The 19,202-nt window shown below is 37.8% G+C and overlaps 1 protein-coding gene across 4 annotated transcripts in view; it reads right to left on the minus strand.

Moving 5' to 3' along the window:
* Window positions 1-739: 739 nt before the first annotated feature.
* ZDHHC20 (zinc finger DHHC-type palmitoyltransferase 20) overlaps window positions 740-19,202 on the minus strand; it is a 71,310-nt gene continuing 52,847 nt past the window's right edge. For 2 of the 4 annotated variants that reach the window (XM_042928942.1, XM_042929186.1), the window contains 6 exons: window positions 15,280-15,412; window positions 11,192-11,318; window positions 7,682-7,771; window positions 6,156-6,271; window positions 4,984-5,061; window positions 740-3,265 (listed from right to left, as the gene is read on the minus strand). In XM_042928942.1, the coding sequence (XP_042784876.1) occupies window positions 5,024-5,061; window positions 6,156-6,271; window positions 7,682-7,771; window positions 11,192-11,318; window positions 15,280-15,412 (504 nt within the window). In that variant the 3' untranslated portion in view covers window positions 740-3,265; window positions 4,984-5,023. Of the gene's footprint in view, window positions 3,266-4,983; window positions 5,062-6,155; window positions 6,272-6,615; window positions 6,661-7,681; window positions 7,772-11,191; window positions 11,319-15,279; window positions 15,413-19,202 lie in introns of those variants that run through there. The other 2 variants (XM_042929021.1, XM_042929101.1) reach the window with 2 other exon arrangements.

Raw genomic sequence — 19,202 nt, forward strand, 5'->3', positions numbered from 1 at the left:
AAACATATTAAAGACCATTTTAAAATAGTATCCATCTTTTCTTTCTAATGGGCATATAGCTTCATTTGCAATCATGTACAAATATAATAAACTTGACTAATAGCTTTTGTAATCTTTTAATACAAATACAATTCCTTCCTCCTTTATGCAACCCAACAGGGTAATAGCAAGTGAAGTCATTAGAAAAATATGGACCTTTCTGAATCTATATTGCATTTGTAACTTAGATTGGAAAATACAGTTCAGATCATACAGCATCACCTGTACCTTGCAAATGATCAGATATGGTCTTTATTTTGGCTGAAATGCAAAAATACGATTAATTTCTCAATAACAGATTAGTTAAAAATAGTTTCCATTGATAGCAGTGCTAGTCCTAGAACAAAATGTAAGCAAAACATATTTGTAAGTCACTGTCTATTCAGTGCCCCCAATATACAGACCCTAAGCCCTTAATATACATTTGCTTTAAAGATTAATGAATGGACATCTCACATGTCTGATAATCTTTACTTCAAACGATCCTGTAAACATAGTCAAAATCTTTCTAAAAGAAGTAAAATTCAAGTAAACATTGCATATCTGATTTAAACTAACCTTACAGTTAAATTCGCTTATGACACATTGGATGAAAATCATTCAATACGTAACAAGGTTTTAAAAAATCATCCACATGTAAAAATGGAACTGAACTCTGTAAACATGTTCATGTTTAAGAACTACTGTAGTGCAGCTGCTCTTTGGTTTGGCATAATGAGACCGGCCAGACGCCTCAGGTACCGAACATTCAAGTAAATCTGTACCCAGGTAAAACCAAGACTCCTGGTGGAATTTGTCTTTAATGGCAATGGCAGGACCTGAAATTCAACTTTATTTTCCTTAAAGATATCAAAGTGTTCGAGGGACCACAGATAGAGTACTAATAGATTTCGACAGGCCTTCGTTTTGACCTTTGCCCCTAAAGAGTTGATAGCACTAATCAATCAATACCAGTCGAAACACCAAAGAGGCAACCTTGCCGTGACTCCCAGGCCATTTGTAGGCCCCTGCTGAATGACCATTAACACGTATGAATAAATCAGCCAAATATCTAGAATGTGGCAAAGTGCTGGCCATAAATTAAACCAAAGGTAACTAAGGCAAAGGCTTTAAGTGAAAACTTCTCAAAAGGTGTTTGCTATACTATTAAAGATGATGTTAAATAAAACTTAAGAGAGAAAGATTACGTCACCACAAAAGTGCCTGAATAGGTTAAAGGGGAAAAACTGTGTTTCCTCAACTGTTAATCAGGTGCATGCAAATCCTGTGATCTAAATGTAGAAATACTCACAAAAGGTACCGGGAGAACATTTCTGCAAGTAGTCAGGTAAGTTTAAACGTTCACAATTTCCTTACAATACATAAACCGCCAAAGTGAAGTGATTTTTTTTAACTCCCTTAACTCTCATACTTAAAAGTTTTCTGGAGTCAAGAGTATTAGGACTACAAAGTTCAAATAAAGGTAAAGGAACCATTATAATAGTATTCCAAACTGTATTTTCAAAGTAACTCATTCCTTTGGTTCAAAGGGAGAAAACATTACTTCCTATTAAAACCTAATATTAGCATAGCCAATGGAATTAGACGAATCCTATAAACTGAAGATCTGGAACAGCTGACTAAAAATTTATGCTACATTAGGAAATTACAGAGCTATCCCTACAGCGTATGTTTGGCATACAGAAGGTGCCTCCAAAATACTTGGTGGATGAATGAAATATAAGGTTAATTTTGCAAAATTAGGAGTCAAAGAATGTGAGAGGTCATCCAGTCTAACTCATGCATAATACCCCTTCCTCCAATCCTATTTTACAGACCGATAAACCGTAATGGTCAATATTTACAGATGCTGGTTAAGATTCAGCTCTATCCAATACTGGAAGCAATCAATCATTTTGGTTTGTGTGTGCACATAGGACTAAGCAGGATAAATGAGGTAACATGTCTATGTTGTTTCTCCCTTACAGGGTACAGTATTTTCCCTTAGAATTAATTCAACAATTCCTGTCGCTTAGACTGGATTTCCAAAGGAATAGGGGTATATATGTTTACCAGGCAGAAAGGGGCTGCTGTTTAGGAAGTCAGATTTCAAAATTGGCACGAATAGTGGAATCCACTGCTCACAGACTGGAAGTTTTAAACGGACTACTCAGGTTAGAATTTCTCTCCTGAAGGTAGAATGATGCTAAGCAGTTTTATCCTAGTTCAAATTGCATTTTAAGTCACCGTTTAAGCTTTATAGGATTGCTGTAAAAAGTTTCCAAGCAATTTTTAGTAATCACCTAAACTGACATTTGAAAGTCAACAGCGTGTGTATCCTAAATACCTTAGGACGACAAGTAATTTTTAACAGCTTACAAAACCTGCCCATCTTCCTCTTTACTTTTCTCCTAGCCACTGCCACTATTCTGTGTCCAATATTTCTATAGCACATGTGCCTTTGTGTTTCCCTGCCCATAAAAATACCCATGAAAGTTCAACAAAAAAGGAATTTGAAAGCAGAGAAAACCAAAAATATTTCTCTTTAAGCCTTGGGCACAACACTACATTACATGGTTGTATTAATGCTTAGAACTAAGCCCTCGATGAATTATACAAATGTACTCCATGTTTTAAATAACTATATTTAGATATCTGAATCTTTCTGAGTGTTATTTTATAGCCAACAATAAAAAAACTTTATTATTAAAAATGTTGAAAAGTATAAAACAGTAATTATAAACTAGCAAACACCCAATAAAAAAAAGTTATTTTCTTTTCCTTACACGGTACAAGCAACAGTAAGTGGATATTATCAATCACCTTCAGCCACCACACTGCCCTACATGTACTTCACCTAAGACAACTTCTCAGCTTGTTGGAGTGAAAATTTATATGGATACAAAGAAACGACTCTAACAATAGAACTCAGGTGTCAAAAAAATACATCTGCCATGTCAACGTGTGTTTTGATAGCTCATAACTGTAGCATCTCATAACAGGTGTTATTTCCAAAATAAAATTAAGTCACTTTTGTAGCAGTCAGTTGACGGAGCACAAATGGGCTTATGTAAGATTAAGGCATCTTCCTGCTCTGGAGTCAGTGCTTCTGTGGATCCAGCGATCTGTACAAAGGCTTCCTTTTTTAAAAAATATATCTTCTCTTATACTTCAATTATTTCATTCCATTGATCATTTTCTTGCAAATAAAACTGAAAATATCAGTCCATAATATGTTCTTATAAACCTACAAAATCAGAAACAATTGAGTTATTGGTTAAAACTTAATTCTATAGTTCTGAAAATAAGATTTATTAAGCGGTTCTGTGGGCTAAGGTATAAAGCTGCTAAAATAACAAGACCGGACACAGGGGCACCCGGGTGGCTTAGTCGGCTGCACGTCCGACTTCGGCTCAGGTCATGATCTCACGGTTCGTGAGTTCAAGCCCCACGGCAGGTCCTGTGCTCACAGCTCAGAGCCTGGAGCCTGCTTCGGATTCTGTGTCTCCCTCTCTGTCTGTCCTTCCCTTCCTCGTGCTCTGTCTCTCTCTCCTTCAAAAATAAATAAACACTTAAAAAATAATAAAATAAACTAAGACAGGAAATAAATACTTTAATACAACTAATACTGTAATAATAACAAAGATTTTTATAAGCAGCAAGTAAGGGGTACTGCTGACCTTCTTCCTCTGAAGCAAACGAGAACATTTTAAAAGAGGTAGATTCTTTTGGTTCTCCCTTACTGTTAACTTGGACATAACCTGCGAGGACATCTTTATCCACCCCTTCCTAAGACTGCTAGAGCATATAGGGAGGTCCCCCAGCAACATTTATAGATTGTTGAGGATTTTCAACAACCACTAGCATCAGACATTCTTCCACCCACATTAGGAATTCTAGAACCAAGGCTATACCACAGCCACAGTTCTTGGTGGGCATGCTCACCTCATGACACACAGTCACCACTCCTCTCCAGAGTCCAGCCTGACACAAGCCCACCCTGAGAGCCTCTGTTCTGATTCTGCTAGGTCTCACCTAGGCTCTGCCTGTTACCTCGGACCTGGGCTCCAGGTCCTCTGTGAGGAACTGAATGCTAACGAAAACTGCTGAGCAAGGAAGCAGATGTTCCCCTGACTGAGACTGCAGATGAGAACTCCTTGAAAAAATGAACTCCTGCCACAGAAAAACTGACAGTAAAGGGACACTGTCTTCAGTTGCTGTCTGTGGTCGTCTGTTATGCAGCAAAGGGTAACCAATACAGGTTACGAGGAAGACTTCGGAACAATCTAATAGCTGCCCAAGATGCCACCAAGTCATCGAGAGAGTCCCCAACTGAACAGAGAGCCGTCTTTGTTTCAAAGCATCGGGAGAGACGGAGCTCACTGCATCCCTCACAGTTCAACTTACTTACACCACCTACTTGCACTAAGGCTTATGTTTAGTCTGTCTGGGAAGTTCTTGGGTGCCAGTTAAATTAATTTCCTCTGGCTGCTGTCTCGGGCTGGCCACACAGAGAACAGCTGATCAGCGTGGCTGGCTACAGGAAACTCTCTTTTGTTACCTCTTTTCCAACTAGATCACATCAGCGAACCTCTTCAGTCTTTTCTGCAGCCACTCTTCTCTGGATCAACATCTTTCTACTAGTAGGCAAAAGTCATCTTGTTTTTCTTAAACTAATTAATAAGACACCGTTTACTGAAAAGATTAGTTGTCCACATACCAACCCAAAAAAGCTTTTAGCTTCTTCATTAACCTACCAACACATGTTTACTAAGATTGTGCTAGGAGTGGTAAGAAAAATGGGACTGAGGCAGCTGTTACCTTCCAATCTCTTCTTAACTACCTAATTTTGCTGATATAATTGAAAGAGTAAAAAAAAAAAAAATGACTTGCAAATTGTTTTGAGATTAGAAAACATGAAAATAACTGCATTTGTTCAAGGAGATTACCTTTATACTGTCTTACCTTGTTCTTATTCAAATGGTTAGTTATGAACCAGTGGTACTCAATTTTCTATTGCCACTGTAACATGGTTATTTGTCCCTGTAAGCACATAATTATATACGACATGACACAAAAAAAGAAGTATTAAGTTTCTGGCTAAATGGTAGAACTGATGATCACAGTAAAAGCAACTCTTACGAAAGCACTATATTATGCTTATGGTTATCAACCATAACCATATCCTCTTGGAGAACCCAGAAGCGCTAAGAGCTAAAAGTCTGGTTTTAGGCTTATATTTGTGAAAATGTCCATTGGCTTTGAAAGCAGCAATAACTGCGAAGCCCATGAATGAATTTTTCCTTTGACCTTACACATGGGTCTGATGATCCTAACGGATACTAATTCAAGAGAATATCCTAATGATACGAATTCAAGAGAATAACTTAAGCACTGCGAAGAGCCAAAAACAAACAAAAAATCAGAAATTCTGACAGCAGGCTTTCAAGTCTTAGGGTATCTCCCTTGGTACAAAATGATCTGAATGTCCAAACCATTTTCCCACAGAGCAAGATGAGGACAGTGCTATTACTATTGCTATTAAAACCGCCATGCAAAGAGTGTAGCTTGTAATGCATGTTAAATGGCCAGCCTATGTCATAAACCTGGCCTGGTTCAAAAGACTACCTCTGTCTTGTCAACTGTTCCACAATGAATTCATAATTCACGAAATGATTAACAGTCATCATGAAAAGGTTAAAATATTTTTGATGCACTCTTTTTATATATTAAGGCAGCAAAGACTACAATGCATTTCAAAAATTATTTTCAAATAAGCAAAATTAAGACCCTAGAGAAAAATCTTGTTTAAACGCCATTCAGAATAGTGAATGCCAAAAGAACTTTCTACATCTGAGGTCAAGAAACATATGGCTGGGTAACAAAAGGAAAGTCCAACCGTGTCAACAGAACAGAACACAGGAGTAGCCACTACACTTCCTCACTCAAGCCTTTTCTCCATAAAAGCTACCAATAAACACTGACACCCCATATGTCAGATATTCCATTAACAAGTCTCTCACATGTTAGTATTTTTAAATATGGTGCTATTTTGATTTCTCCACAATTGTTAAACCTGGTTGACCTTCATTTGAACCAGAAAAAGCAGTGTTTTCGAGAAGACAAGTAAGTATTACCTGATCTGACAGTGCCTTCTTCAGATTCATTCTCTGTCCACTGAGACTCACTGTCCAACAATCGGTTTTTTGATTCACTAAGCGGTTTGATAGGAAAGGGTTGATTTGAGCCAATACTGAAAAGAGGAGGAAAATAATTCAGTAACTAGTTTAATGCTCAATTAATACTTAATTAATAAGCAGCAAATTAGTATTCCTTCTCCTACATATGTGAGGGCAACTCATGAGATCTCAGCACTCTTAAAAAACTCTATCTTCAAAAGAAAAATATGCCCCCAACCCCCAACTGAATGGCTCTCTAGACCCGAGAATCTGTATTCCAACAGTGCCAATGAAAACTATTAGACAAAAGAAAAAAGCTCCAAAGGCTGGTGTGAAACTTTTAAAACGTGTTAATCAAGAGCCGTTAAGGTAGCACAAGGTGGGGATCTAGGTCTGTGGCCAGGACAAAAAAAATTACCTGTCATTTCCCAAGTTTTCTGCTTTCTACCTCTGCAGTTTAGATCTAAGGGGAAAAAACGATTTAGTGACTCCGCGTAGACTTACTTTTCTTGCTAAGAGACCCGGGGAGGGAGGGAGTGGAGGAACGGAAGGAGGAAAAGGGAAGTAGTGTTCCTTGCGTACTTACTACGGGCCAGACACTGTGCTGGGTGCATCAGACACATGTCAAGCTTCACAATAACCCTTGGAGGCAGCTGTGATTGCCCTCATTTGACAGAGCTGGAAACCGAGTCGCACACAGCTGAGGTGACTTGTTCAGACCCACAGTAAGAGTTAGAGTTCTAAGGTCCAAAGACTGGAGGTTCTAAGGTCGACGTTCTGATATTAATGGGCCGGCTTGGAATTTATAATCCCTCCTCCCCCGCAATTTAATTCTGTCTTAAATAAATTTCAACTGTTTCACTTTGACAGAAGCATCTCTATCTTCTTTAAAATTTCATTTAAAATGAGCTATTTCTGTGAATTTATGAATCGGATTGCTTGGCATGGAAATACTGAGAAAATATCTCCTAAGATGAATGAATGAGAAAAAATTTTCCATTTGTATTTTTGAAATCCTCATTAATATTATTTTCACACCGCAGTTAACATCTGTTTATCAAAATATAATGATGGATCGCATGACCAATTTCTTTGAAAAAAATAGAGCTGATACAAACCAACAGAATCAAATCTTGAAAGAATATCTTAGTTTCTAGAAAGATGTAGCATATTTAGGATAGCCATGTTTCCTGGTTGGCCCAGAGATTTCTAGTTCAAGTATTAATAGCAATAGCCAGCATTCTCTTTCTTACTATTAAAAGTGTTATGGTTTGGATGATAAAAAATACGGCTGTCTTCAACATACTAGGTAAACACCCACATTAACTCTCAGTTAAAAACCTTTTATATAGAATTTCTCTTTGCCTATGTTGGCTCACAAATTACTACGTATTTATATGTATGTACAACACACACACACACACACACACGCACACAGTTTGCTTTATAATGAATACTGAAAAGTTTAATGACAAGAAGCACACCTTCTGGCATATTCATTTTGATTTGTAACAGGAGCTTGTTCCGGATCCATCCCCACAAGGCGAGTTGGAAAACTGCAACCATCACCCAAGCTGCATAATGAAAAATATCAGCAATAATTTAAATCATATTAATGTAAATCAAGGTGTTCAAATTTAATAACCATTCTTCAAAGTCACAGTATAAAGAAATTATACGTTGTCATTACAGAGAATAATTCTTAAAATTTTCTAATTTAGAGGGTTACTCTTCTCTTATAATTTACATGTATTTAAAAACAATATCTTTCATGACTACTAAGATTATAAAGCCTCTTATAATACCTCAAACATAGGTATTCAAGTACCAGGGAAGCTGATAATTAAAAATTTGGGTAATTAAGACTATAATTATTATTAAGATTATGCTGCCTCAAACACAGGTAATCAAATATTTGGGTAAGTGACCTGCTCATCACTATCAGTTAGGACATCATAAAGGCACAAAATGGAATTCAAGATGTAAGTTCCACATATTTATTCATTTGACAAGTATTTATTAAATGCCTACAATGCTCCGGGTACTATTATAAGAGGTAGGGATAGAGCAGTGAACAAAGGAGAAGAAAATCTCCGCCCTCAAGAAGTTTACAATTAAAAAATTATAGACATATCTTCACATTTTAAAAATACCAAAAGTAGGTAAAACGGACTTTCACTTCCAGCCAAGATGGGTTAACTGGTAAATGTGACCTCCTGGCATGAACAACCAGAAAACTGAATACTATATACAATAACTATTTTCCAAACAGGCAACACAGAACTGTAGTGTCTGAAAGAAGAGAAACCAACCAAGTGAGTCCCAGTTTTCTGCCAGGACCTGGGCACCACCAGGGGAAGCAGAGCAAGGTCGTCTCATTGAATTGAGGTTTCAGAGATGCACGTTTCAAGGTGATGTGCTTGAATCCACTGGACAGAGCGAGAAAGGGCGGATATGCAGAGGAAGGCCTATGGCAACGTGCACAGCATTTGACTGGAGTCTCGTGGTGAATGCTAAACTACACATGTGAATCTGGGAGAAGAACAACTGGGAAGTACAAGAGAACAATCCATGAAGCTCCTACAGCACTGGAAGGCGTTCGAATCTGACCAGCCACACTAGAGAGATCTTACTGTACGTCTGGATTCGGTAGAGACCCCAGCTTGTTCTCGCCTGTGTTGCAGGGCTAAACCTGCCCTAAAGAAAATGCTACTTTAAACCCAACCTAACAAAGCTTAAAACAGCCTCAAAAGGACCACACTAAAAACACAAGTAACTGCCAAAGGGAGAAAGCAAAATTTAACACACAAAATTCAAAATGTCTACCACCTAATAAAAAATTACTAGCATGAAAAGTAGGAAAATGGGATCCACAACTAAGAAAAAAACAGTTACTAGAAAAGAATTAGAAATGACTATGAAAACTTGAAGCAATCACTTTAAATTAGTGACTATAAATGTCTGTGAATTAACAGGAAAAATGGACATAATGAGAAGAGAAATTTAAGATACAAAAAAAAAGAACCAAACTGAACTTCTACAAAAGTTCAGAAGAAAAACACAATATTCTGTGTATTCTGAAAAACACAATATCTGAAATGAAACATTCATTAGATGAGCTTAACAGCAGAGCAGACATCACAGAAGAAAAGATCAGCGAACTATCCAAACTTCAGCAGGTAGAGAAAAAAGATGGGGGGCAGGGAAAAACAGCAACGACCTGTGGGTCACGATCAAGCAATTTAACATACATATATTTAAGGGTGCCTGAAAACGCAGTGCGGGGAGAGCACGGGCAGACATGATTAATATTATTTAATTGTGATGAAAACTATAAATTCAGAGATCCAAGAAGCCTAATGAATCCCAAAGAGGATAAACACAAAGAAACCATACATCATATCAAACTGCTTAAAATCAGTGATCAAGATAACATCTTAAAAGAAGCTAAGGAGGAAAAAAAAGACCCAGTAATTTACAAATAGTGGAATAAAGATGAATGAGGCTGATTTCCTGTCAAAAACAATGCAATCTGTAAATTAATGGAACAACATCTTTAAAGAATGGGGGAAAAAACAACCAAACCAGTCAACACTGAAATTGCTATTTAGAGCAAATAATCTTTTTTTTTTTTTTTAAATTTTTTTTTTTACGTTTATTTTTGAGACAGAGAGAGACAGAGCATGAACAGGGGAGGGGCAGACAGAGAGGGAGACACAGAATTGGAAGCAGGCTCCAGGCTCTGAGCCATCAGCCCAGAGCCTGACGCGAGGCTCGAACTCATGGTCTGTGAGATCGTGACCTGAGCTGAAGTCGGACACTTAACCGACCGAGCCACCCAGGCGCCCCTAGAGCAAATAATCTTAAAAAATACTAGTCCGTGTTCTACCCAGTCGGAGTGGACTACCTTGTAATACAGGAGACAAAGGAGATTGGTACACTTAAAGATACAGCAATAGGATCTGCCAAATGAAACACAGAAAAAAGACTAAGAAACGGACAGCGCGTCACTGAGCTGTGGTAGAACTTCTCGTGTACGAATACACATGCATTTGGAGTCCCTGCAGTACTTCTTCTTATTTGAAGACATAATGATTCAAACACTTTCCAAATCTGATGAAAGTTATAAAATCACAGCTCCAAGAAGTTCAACCAATTCCAAGCACAAGAAAAACGAATAACATACCAAACAATATATACCAAGGCGCATCCTCATCAAACTGCATGAAACTAGTGATAAAAAGCCTATTTTAAAAGCACTCAGTGAAAAAGACACATCACATACAGAGTAAAAAAGAATGACTGCAAACTTGTCAGAAAAAAATGTAACCCAGAAGACCATTAAAGCAATATCCAGAATTATATGCCAAGCAAAATGTTTTTTGAAAGTGAAAACAAAACATTATTTTCAGAAAAAACTATAGGAATGCAGTAAATTAAGAGAAGAAAATCCCGTAACATTTATAAATATGTCATTCGAATTTCAAATATTTTTTTCCTTTTCTGTAGTGACTCTGATTATATAGACAGCCTAAGATGCCCGGGGTCTGGGTGACAAGGAAACTATGAATCATCTCAAGCATTTATTTTCATTTAAATTTGAAGTTAAAAATTGCATTATGTGTTGGGTCTTTGATTTAAAACACAACAGAATAATCTGTGATAGAATCTTTGAGATGTAGCTAGTAAGTATAAATTCTTATCATTTTCTACTTCAAACAACTTATTTACATTTTGAAGGAGAAAGTGATTGTTATTTTTATGAATCATTTTTTCCACTTTCCACATATATGCCCAAACCAAACCCTCTTTTGCCCATGTAATAAAAAACATGAAAAATAAAATATTTTATATAATCAAGATATTCTGAGTTTTCATTCTCCAGGCTCAGAGGATGTCATATACAGTATTCTGTGAATCTTAACACATTTAGCCAGAGAGACAGAGACTATCACAGATTCTGTAATTTCTGAGACCTGCGTTTCATAAATTACCTTGAAAATATTGGAAGTAGCCAGTATTTCTTTTCATCGCCAAAGACTTGTCTCCAATTTTTACTGCATCCAAGAGAAAAACCATTTCCATCAGGTCCATATGAAAATGTGGGTGAGCGGAAGGATTCTGTTATAGATACATAGATTAAAAAAAAGAATTAATCCATTTAATAATTATACAAGGATGGAAAGTAGCAATTTTCTTGCTTACTCTCTTTGATATCAAAGTTTTATAAATATAATTTAAAACAAATATTTGTAACAATTAAAAGAAACTTCTCAAACTTATTTGGGAAAAAATACTACCTCTGAGTATTTCATCATCTTTATAAAATGAAAATGTGAGAAGAATTATCTAATATTACTAAAAAATTATATCTCACTTAAAAAACAAAAGTTTATGGGGTGCCTGGATGGCTCAGTCAGTTAAGCATGTGACTATAGCTCAGGTCACGATCTCACGGTTCCTGAGTTCGAGCCCTGCATCGGGTTCTGTGCTGACAGCTCAGAGCCTAGAGCCTCCTTCACACTCTGTGGTCTACCTCTCTGTCTCTCCCCCTCCCCCGCTCATGCTCTGTCTCTCTTGCAAGAATAAAACATAGAAAAAATACTTATTTTGAGACAGAGAGCATGTGCACACGCATGCAAGTGGGGGAAGGGCAGAGAAAGGAGGAGAGAGAATCCCAAGCAGGCTCTGTGCTGACCGTGTGGGGCTCGAACCACATGGGGCTTGAACCCATGAACTGTGATAGCATGACCTGAGCCGAAATCAAGAGTCAGATGCTTAACTGACTGAGCTACCCAGGCGCCCCTATATCTCCCTTTTAAAAAAAGATATGCTAACTCTTGTGACCTCACTCATTCATTACTTACCACGTGCCTGTTGGCACAGTACCAGATGTTTGAGATCCAAAGGTAAATTAGATGAGATTCTTAAAGAACCGACAGTCTAATAAAGTCTAACAAAACTGCACTGTGACACAGATACAGGTGTGAATGGGGGTGGTAGTACTTGAACATGATCTTGAACGATGAATAAAAAAAAGAGGCAGATGCTAATCAGAGACCATTATTTCAAACTTGGCTGCTAAATGCTCCATAGTGAGGGCTGAAGAAAGATACACTTCTCACCAGAAAAATGGTTTTTTTCCTTTATTTAAAAGTACAATGCATTTTAGCATGTTTTATAAGCTATGGGTAAGAAGCCAGGGAGAGAGGAATTGGGAAAGGTTGATGATACAGAACAGTAAAGTAAAAACTGATGCAAGAAAATTCTAGAAGAAATGGGACAGCCTCTAGAAGAGTTCTAAAGATTAACCTTAGATACCAGAAAAGACATTTGTCCTCAGAATTTAGAGGCAGCGTGACAGTGATGGGTTTGAAAGGAGAAATGTCTGTGTGAGGTTACCAGGGTCGGGGGAAGGCGGTTAAAAATTTACCTGTGACAACTTCTAATTTTTTCAGAGACACATGACATGTGACTGCCAAAGAGAGGAGAAGACCCAAGTGAGGTCTGAGACTTTAACTGGGTAGGTGCACCCATCAGTGTGGGAATAAGACTGTCTTCCCCAGCTTTCTACACCTCAACATACTTGTGGATAAAGTGAAACGCTGGGGAATAACCAGGGAGCAGATCAGCAAATGAATTATGGGAGGAAACCAGGGTGGGTGTAGTGTGAGATTACTGTCAGGAGTCGTTAAAGTCACTTGTTACAGGATCTAAAGCGGAAAAGACGAGAAAATGAGACCAGAAAGGAAGGGAGTCCTTGAGAGAGAAGTGCTGGAGAATACAGGCAGGGTCAAAGAGGAAATTCGGTGGCATACAGAAAAGGATAGATGAAAGGATGAAGAACGGCCAGAGAATGGAAAATTCCAATTGAAAATTTCAGGGACTCCTCAGTTCCAAGAGAATAAAAGGTTCACTATTTAGTTTATGGGAATGATTAGCCACCAGAATCAAAGACAGCTTGCCTGTCGGGGATGATCGCAGTTGTCTGAATATAGAAACTCTTTAAATTGGAGAACTGGTCTCAAGGTAGGTAGGTGACAGTAATGGAGAAGGGTAGAGGGGATACCTCAAAGGACAGAAGAGCAGGACTCTGGAAGAAGCAATGGAGAACCAGCCCAAGGTCAGGGGTGTGGAAGGTGAGGCTGTAAAGGAAGTGGTGTGTCCGGGTAATGATTTTTCAAAGTGTGGGTTAAAACACCCGGATAGCTGTTTTTCACATCCGATAGGCTGTGAAATCAACTCAGTGGTTTGTGACCAGCATTTCTTTTTAATGAACTAGAACAGAAAATATTAGAGTACATTGCAAATAAAGATTAATAATGTTTTATAAATTTTTTGCTTATTTTACTTATATAATTTTATAAATGTGTACATGCACTAGGTCACGATACAAATGATGCCTTTCTTACTGGAGTCACAGGCAAAAAAGTTTGAAGAAGACTAAAGAGAACAACGGGTTTCCCATGAAGCACTGCTCTCTCATAACAACAACGCTGGGCAAGAAACGAAGCAGGATTAGAACTGTAAGTGTTCCAAGTGTTAAGGTTAAAAAGTTAAAGTGCTCAGGCTCCCATCTGAAGCAGTCAGCTATGACTCAGCTTCAACCGAAGGATGCCAGATAGGAAAACGGGCCCACTGTTACCAGATTTACCAATTTCTGAAAAGAATTCTACTTTTCTATAGGAAATCTCTCCCTTTCTAGTTCGGGTGGTTCATAAGGACTAGACTTTCCATGTAGGCTGCCTTTTATCATTGCCGGTTAAAGACAAAGAGATGGCAGGATATCTGTGAACAGGGTAACAAATTAATTACTAGACACCAGAAAGTTTATTTATACAGAAAAGGGAGGAATGCATGTTGGGACTGAAGGAGGTGGGCTGGGAAAGAAAAGGCACAGAAATCTTTACCATGGAGCCCATCATGCCTTAAATGACTCAGTAGGACACAAGGTTAAAATAACCCAGAGACATATCTAAAAGTCTCCCTAAGATGTCTTTATCTTTCTGTATGATAATCTATCTGCCTCTAATTCTCCTGTTAGACATATGGCTTTAGATGGCAAGGAGTCTTTGACTTTCCTATGAAACAATGTGACAAATCCCTATTTTGTCTTTTTTTTTTTAAATTTTTTATTTGAGAGAGAGAGGGGGAGTGTGAGCAGGGTAGAAGGGCAGGGAGAATCTCAGTTAAGCTCCATGTTTAGCACAGAGTCCAACGTGGGGCTCAATCCCATGACCCTTGGGATCATGACCTGAGCCGAAATCAAGAGCTGGATGCTCAACTGACTAAGCCACCAGGTGCCCCAACAAATCCTTATCTTGTACTTTGGTACATTAGCCAATGCCTAAATATTTCGATTAGAGCACGGTAGCTGCTTACAGGCTAATAGCTTAGTTTGAGCAATGAATGCCACATCACCCTTATTTAGGAAATGTTTGTCCAATTATTTTAATACTTCACTGAGTTTCTCCCCTATATTGTACTTTAAAAAATGAACAACAAAAAAAAAGGAAATAAATACTGATATTAGTGATATAATACATAAATTTCACTGTCAATTGACATAAAGCCATGTTAAAAACACTACTCAATCAGGGAACATGCCAGTCAGTGTGCAATCAACTGTGGAGGAAAAGAGTAAAAGACACATGTTTTAGCTAAAAAAAAAAAAAAAAAAAAAAAAAAAAAAAAAAAAAAGCTGTAAATGAGGATTCAAAAATTTTTTTTGGATTCAGAGAATGAACTTCCTTATAACATGTAAATCTACTATCTACCTTTATAGGTTGATTTTTGAAAAAGCATTGTATAAACGCAGGGAACAGCTTTTGTTTACTAAAATTTATGCAGTCGGTTCTTTTATACACAATGCACCACTGAAAATACATACAAAAGCCAAACTCATTTCCTCAACCTTCAAAACAATGAACGTTTACATTTATTGTACACCCATTGTTCTTATCCAGTCACAGTCTTAATACGGAACTGTTTTACACTTCTTTATCATCTATCTTCTCATGATACTTCATACTCATTTATGGTCATTTTCCTAAATAATTAGGATTTCTTTTAACCTACTTACCTATTGTTGTTCTGTTTCTTCCAACCAGCCAGCAGTGGTAGCTGAAAAGTGACAGGACGCTGATGAAGAACATTGTAGACACAAAGAAAAGAAAAAGTACGTGGAACTTTGCACGTGTATCAGAGAGTTCATTCTGAGGAAGGAAAAAGGAAGAGTCAACTTTAGAACCGTCAGCCTCTAAAATATATTATTATCTGGTTCTTCCTAAAGACTGCCGAATCTACCAAAACTCGTGCCAGGTATGAAGACTATGGAGTAAATTGAGGTAATAAATCCAAAGGCAACATCTCCAAAAGCAGAAGATTGGCATTATCAAAGGAGCTCGCTTATATAAAAGGTGGAAAGAGTCATTTTAAAAATTACTCTTAAACATTTAAAAATTTTAGTAATGTTTTCAATAATAAGGATGCATTTTGCTCAACATTTTCTTTTGTACTTTACGCATATCTTCGTATGCTTTCCCCAATATCCAGGATATACAACGGCTTTCCTTATCTATGCCAAAATATTTGCTTATTTTAATTACACATGCTGCTAATCAGACACTAACTGTGATAAATTTACCTTTAATTTCTACTTTTGGAACACCACAGCAAATATCCCCACGCCCTCAGTTGTCTTGATTCCTACCTTTTTTATCCTCGTTCAATTCCTCCAGTCTTTTTCGGTAATTAGCAATTTTGGTACATACATTTACCACAAGGTATTAGTGAATGAAAACAGCTTCTCTGTTACCCATTCTTACGGCAATATTCATTTTAACAGAAGCAAAACCTTAACCTGGAATTATTATCTATTAATAGGAGACAGAGGAAGCCCTTAAGTGTTGGCTCTTAAAATAAAACCGTCCATATGGTTTTCCACTAGAGCATGAGGTGGTTCTGCTTGACTGAAACATTGTTTACAGGGTAAATGGAAGGTTTTTAGCATTAGATGATTCTTTCGTCTTTTTCTCTTCTCTCCCAGAGTAACCACAATGTGTTTTCACTACACCAGGTGATTCTTCTAACTTCCCATCTTGTGAAGCCAATGAGTTTTATACGTTTTTACTAGAAATGTCACAAGAATGGCATGGCAACGATGTTCTTTTACCTTTGGACAACTCTCTGTAGATTTCCTGCGGCAAAGCTTGTACAAATAGAGATAATGTATTAAGAAACCAAACTTTATACAAAATTATCCTGAACACTACTTTTGTAGATCTTTTATGTTTTGAAGGAACACTAAGATGTTGCTCTCTAAAGGTCGTTGACGTTTCCTCCAAAAACACAAAAGAGAACACAGACACGAATATTTAGCTCTTCAAGCACATTCAAGGTACACTTTAAACAGACACTTTTACACTGTTTTTAAAAACAGAGATTTATATCTAGGAAAAAATAAAATTCATTTTTTTTTTAGCAAATAGCTCTTATTAAAAAACTTCTGATTAGTAGTTTCTTTCTAAAAACTGTCTCTGAGAATTTCTTGCCACCTCCACTGCTACCGCAACAGCCTTCTCAGGGCGCTGTCCTTTACCCTGCCGTCTAGTTTCAGCTCGGCAATCAGGGTGACGCGTTACAGTGAGACCACGTCACTCCTCTGCTCCCGTTTCACTCAGCGTGAAAGACAACGTCCTTGACACTCTCCGAGGCCCACTGCCTGGGCTCGCGTCACTCCCGTTCTCAGTCATTCCACTTCAGCCACACCAGCCCCCTCGCTGTTACACGAACGCGGTGGGGGTGCGCCTACAAAATTTGGGGCCTTTGCTCTGAAGTCCAGATGCTTCCTCAGAAGTCTTCTCTCGGATGTCCACTAACTCCCCTCAAGTCTTGGCTCAAATCTTATCCTTCTTATTGACATCTACCCCGATCACACTCTTTTTCAAAAACAGATATAACTGACATGTAACGTTAGTTTCGGTTGTAAAACATGATTTCACATATATATCAAAATGATCACCACAATAAGTCTAGCTAACATCCGTACCACAGGCACAAATTTCTTTTCCTAGTGAGGAGATCTTTTAAGAGGTACTATCTTAGCGACTTTACGACACATTTAACTATAGTCACTATGTTGTGCATTACATACTCAGGACGTATGTTATTTTGAACACCTTCACCCACTGTGCCCACCCCCCGTGCGTTGTCCCTGACAATCACCGATCTGCTCTCTGTGTCTATGAGTTCAAAAAGTTTACATTTAAGTGACAAAAATAGTATTTTTATTTCTCTGACTTATTTCACTTAGTGTAAAGTCCTCCAGACCCATCCATGTGGTCACAAATGGCAGGATTTCCTTCTTTTTATGGCCGAGTAATATTCCATTGTGTACACACACACACACACACAGAGTTTCTTTATCCATTTGTCCATTGATGGATACTTAGGTTGTTTTCATTTCTTGGCTATTCTAAATAAGCTGCAACGCACACAGGGTTACACATATGTTTTCAAGTTAGTATTTTCATTTCCTTTGGATGAATATCCAGAAGTAGAATTGCTGGATCATACAGTAGTTCTGATTTTTTGAGGAATCCTTATACTGTTTCCATAGTGGCTAAACCAATCTACATTCCCACCAACGGTACATGTATTCCCTTTTCTTTATATCCTCGCCGACACCAGTTATTTCTTATCTTTTGATAATAGTTGCTCCAATAGGTATGAGTTGATGTCTCACCCTGTGGTTTTGATTTGCATTTCCCTGATTAGTGACATTGACCACTTTTTCATGTACCTGCTGGCCATCCATAGGTCTTTGGAAAAATGCCTGTTCAGATCCTCTGCACGTTAAAAAAAAAAAAATTTTTTTTTTAACGTTTATTTTTGAGAAGAGACAGAGCATGAGCGGGGGAGGAAAAAGAGGGAGACACAGAATCCGAAGCAGGCTCCGCGCTCTGAGCTATCAGCACAGAGCCTGACACGGGGCTCGAACTCACAGACCGTGAGATCATGACCTGAGCTGAAGTTGTATGCTTAACCGACTGAGCCACCCAGGCACCCCTCCTCTTCACATTTTTATTTTTTTAAATTTACATCCAAATTAGTTAGCATATAGTGCAACAATGATTTCAGGAGCAGATTCCTCAATGCCCCTTACCCATTTAGCCCATCCCCCCCCCCACACCCCCTCTAGTAACCCCATTTGTTCTCCATATTTAAGAGTCTCTTATGTTTTGTCCCCCTCCCTGTTTTTGTATTATTTTTGTTTCCCTTCCCTTATGTTCCTCTCTTTTGTCTCTTCAAGTCCTTATATGAGTGAAGTCGTATGATATTTGTCTTTCTCTAATTTCACTTAGCATAATACCCTCCAGTTCCATCCATGTAGTTGCAAATGTCCTCTGCGCATTTTTTAATTGGTTTTTTGGCTACTGAGTTATAGGAGTTCTTTGTATATTTTGTCTATTACCCCCTTATCAGATAATATGAGTTGCAAATATCTTCTCCCATTCAATAGGCTGCTTTTTTGATTTGTTAATAGTTTCCTTTGTCTTCGTAGTCTGATGCAGTCCCACCTGTTTACTTTTGCTTTTGTTGCCTTTGGTGTTAAATCTAAAAAACATGGAGGAGCTTACTGCCTATGTTTTAACCTAGGAGATTTACGGTTTCAGGTCTTATGTTCAAGTCTTTAATCTATTTGGAACGGATTTTTGTATGATGGAGGTAGGGATCCAGTTTCATTCTTTTGCATGTGGCTGTCCATGTTTACCAACATTACTTATTACAAAGATTGTCCTTTGCCCACTGTATATTCTTGGCTCCTGTGTCAAAAATTAACTGACCCAAGATTCATGGGTTTATTTCTGGCCTATTCTGTTCCATTGACCTATGTGTCTGTTTTCACGCCAATACCATACAGTTCTGATTACTATAGCTTTGTAATACAACTTGAAATCAGGAAGCATGATACCTCCAGCTTTGTTCTTCTTTTTCAAGACT

Source organism: Panthera leo, chromosome A1 (genome assembly GCF_018350215.1).
Source record: "Panthera leo isolate Ple1 chromosome A1, P.leo_Ple1_pat1.1, whole genome shotgun sequence".
Classification (NCBI taxonomy): domain Eukaryota; kingdom Metazoa; phylum Chordata; class Mammalia; order Carnivora; family Felidae; genus Panthera; species Panthera leo.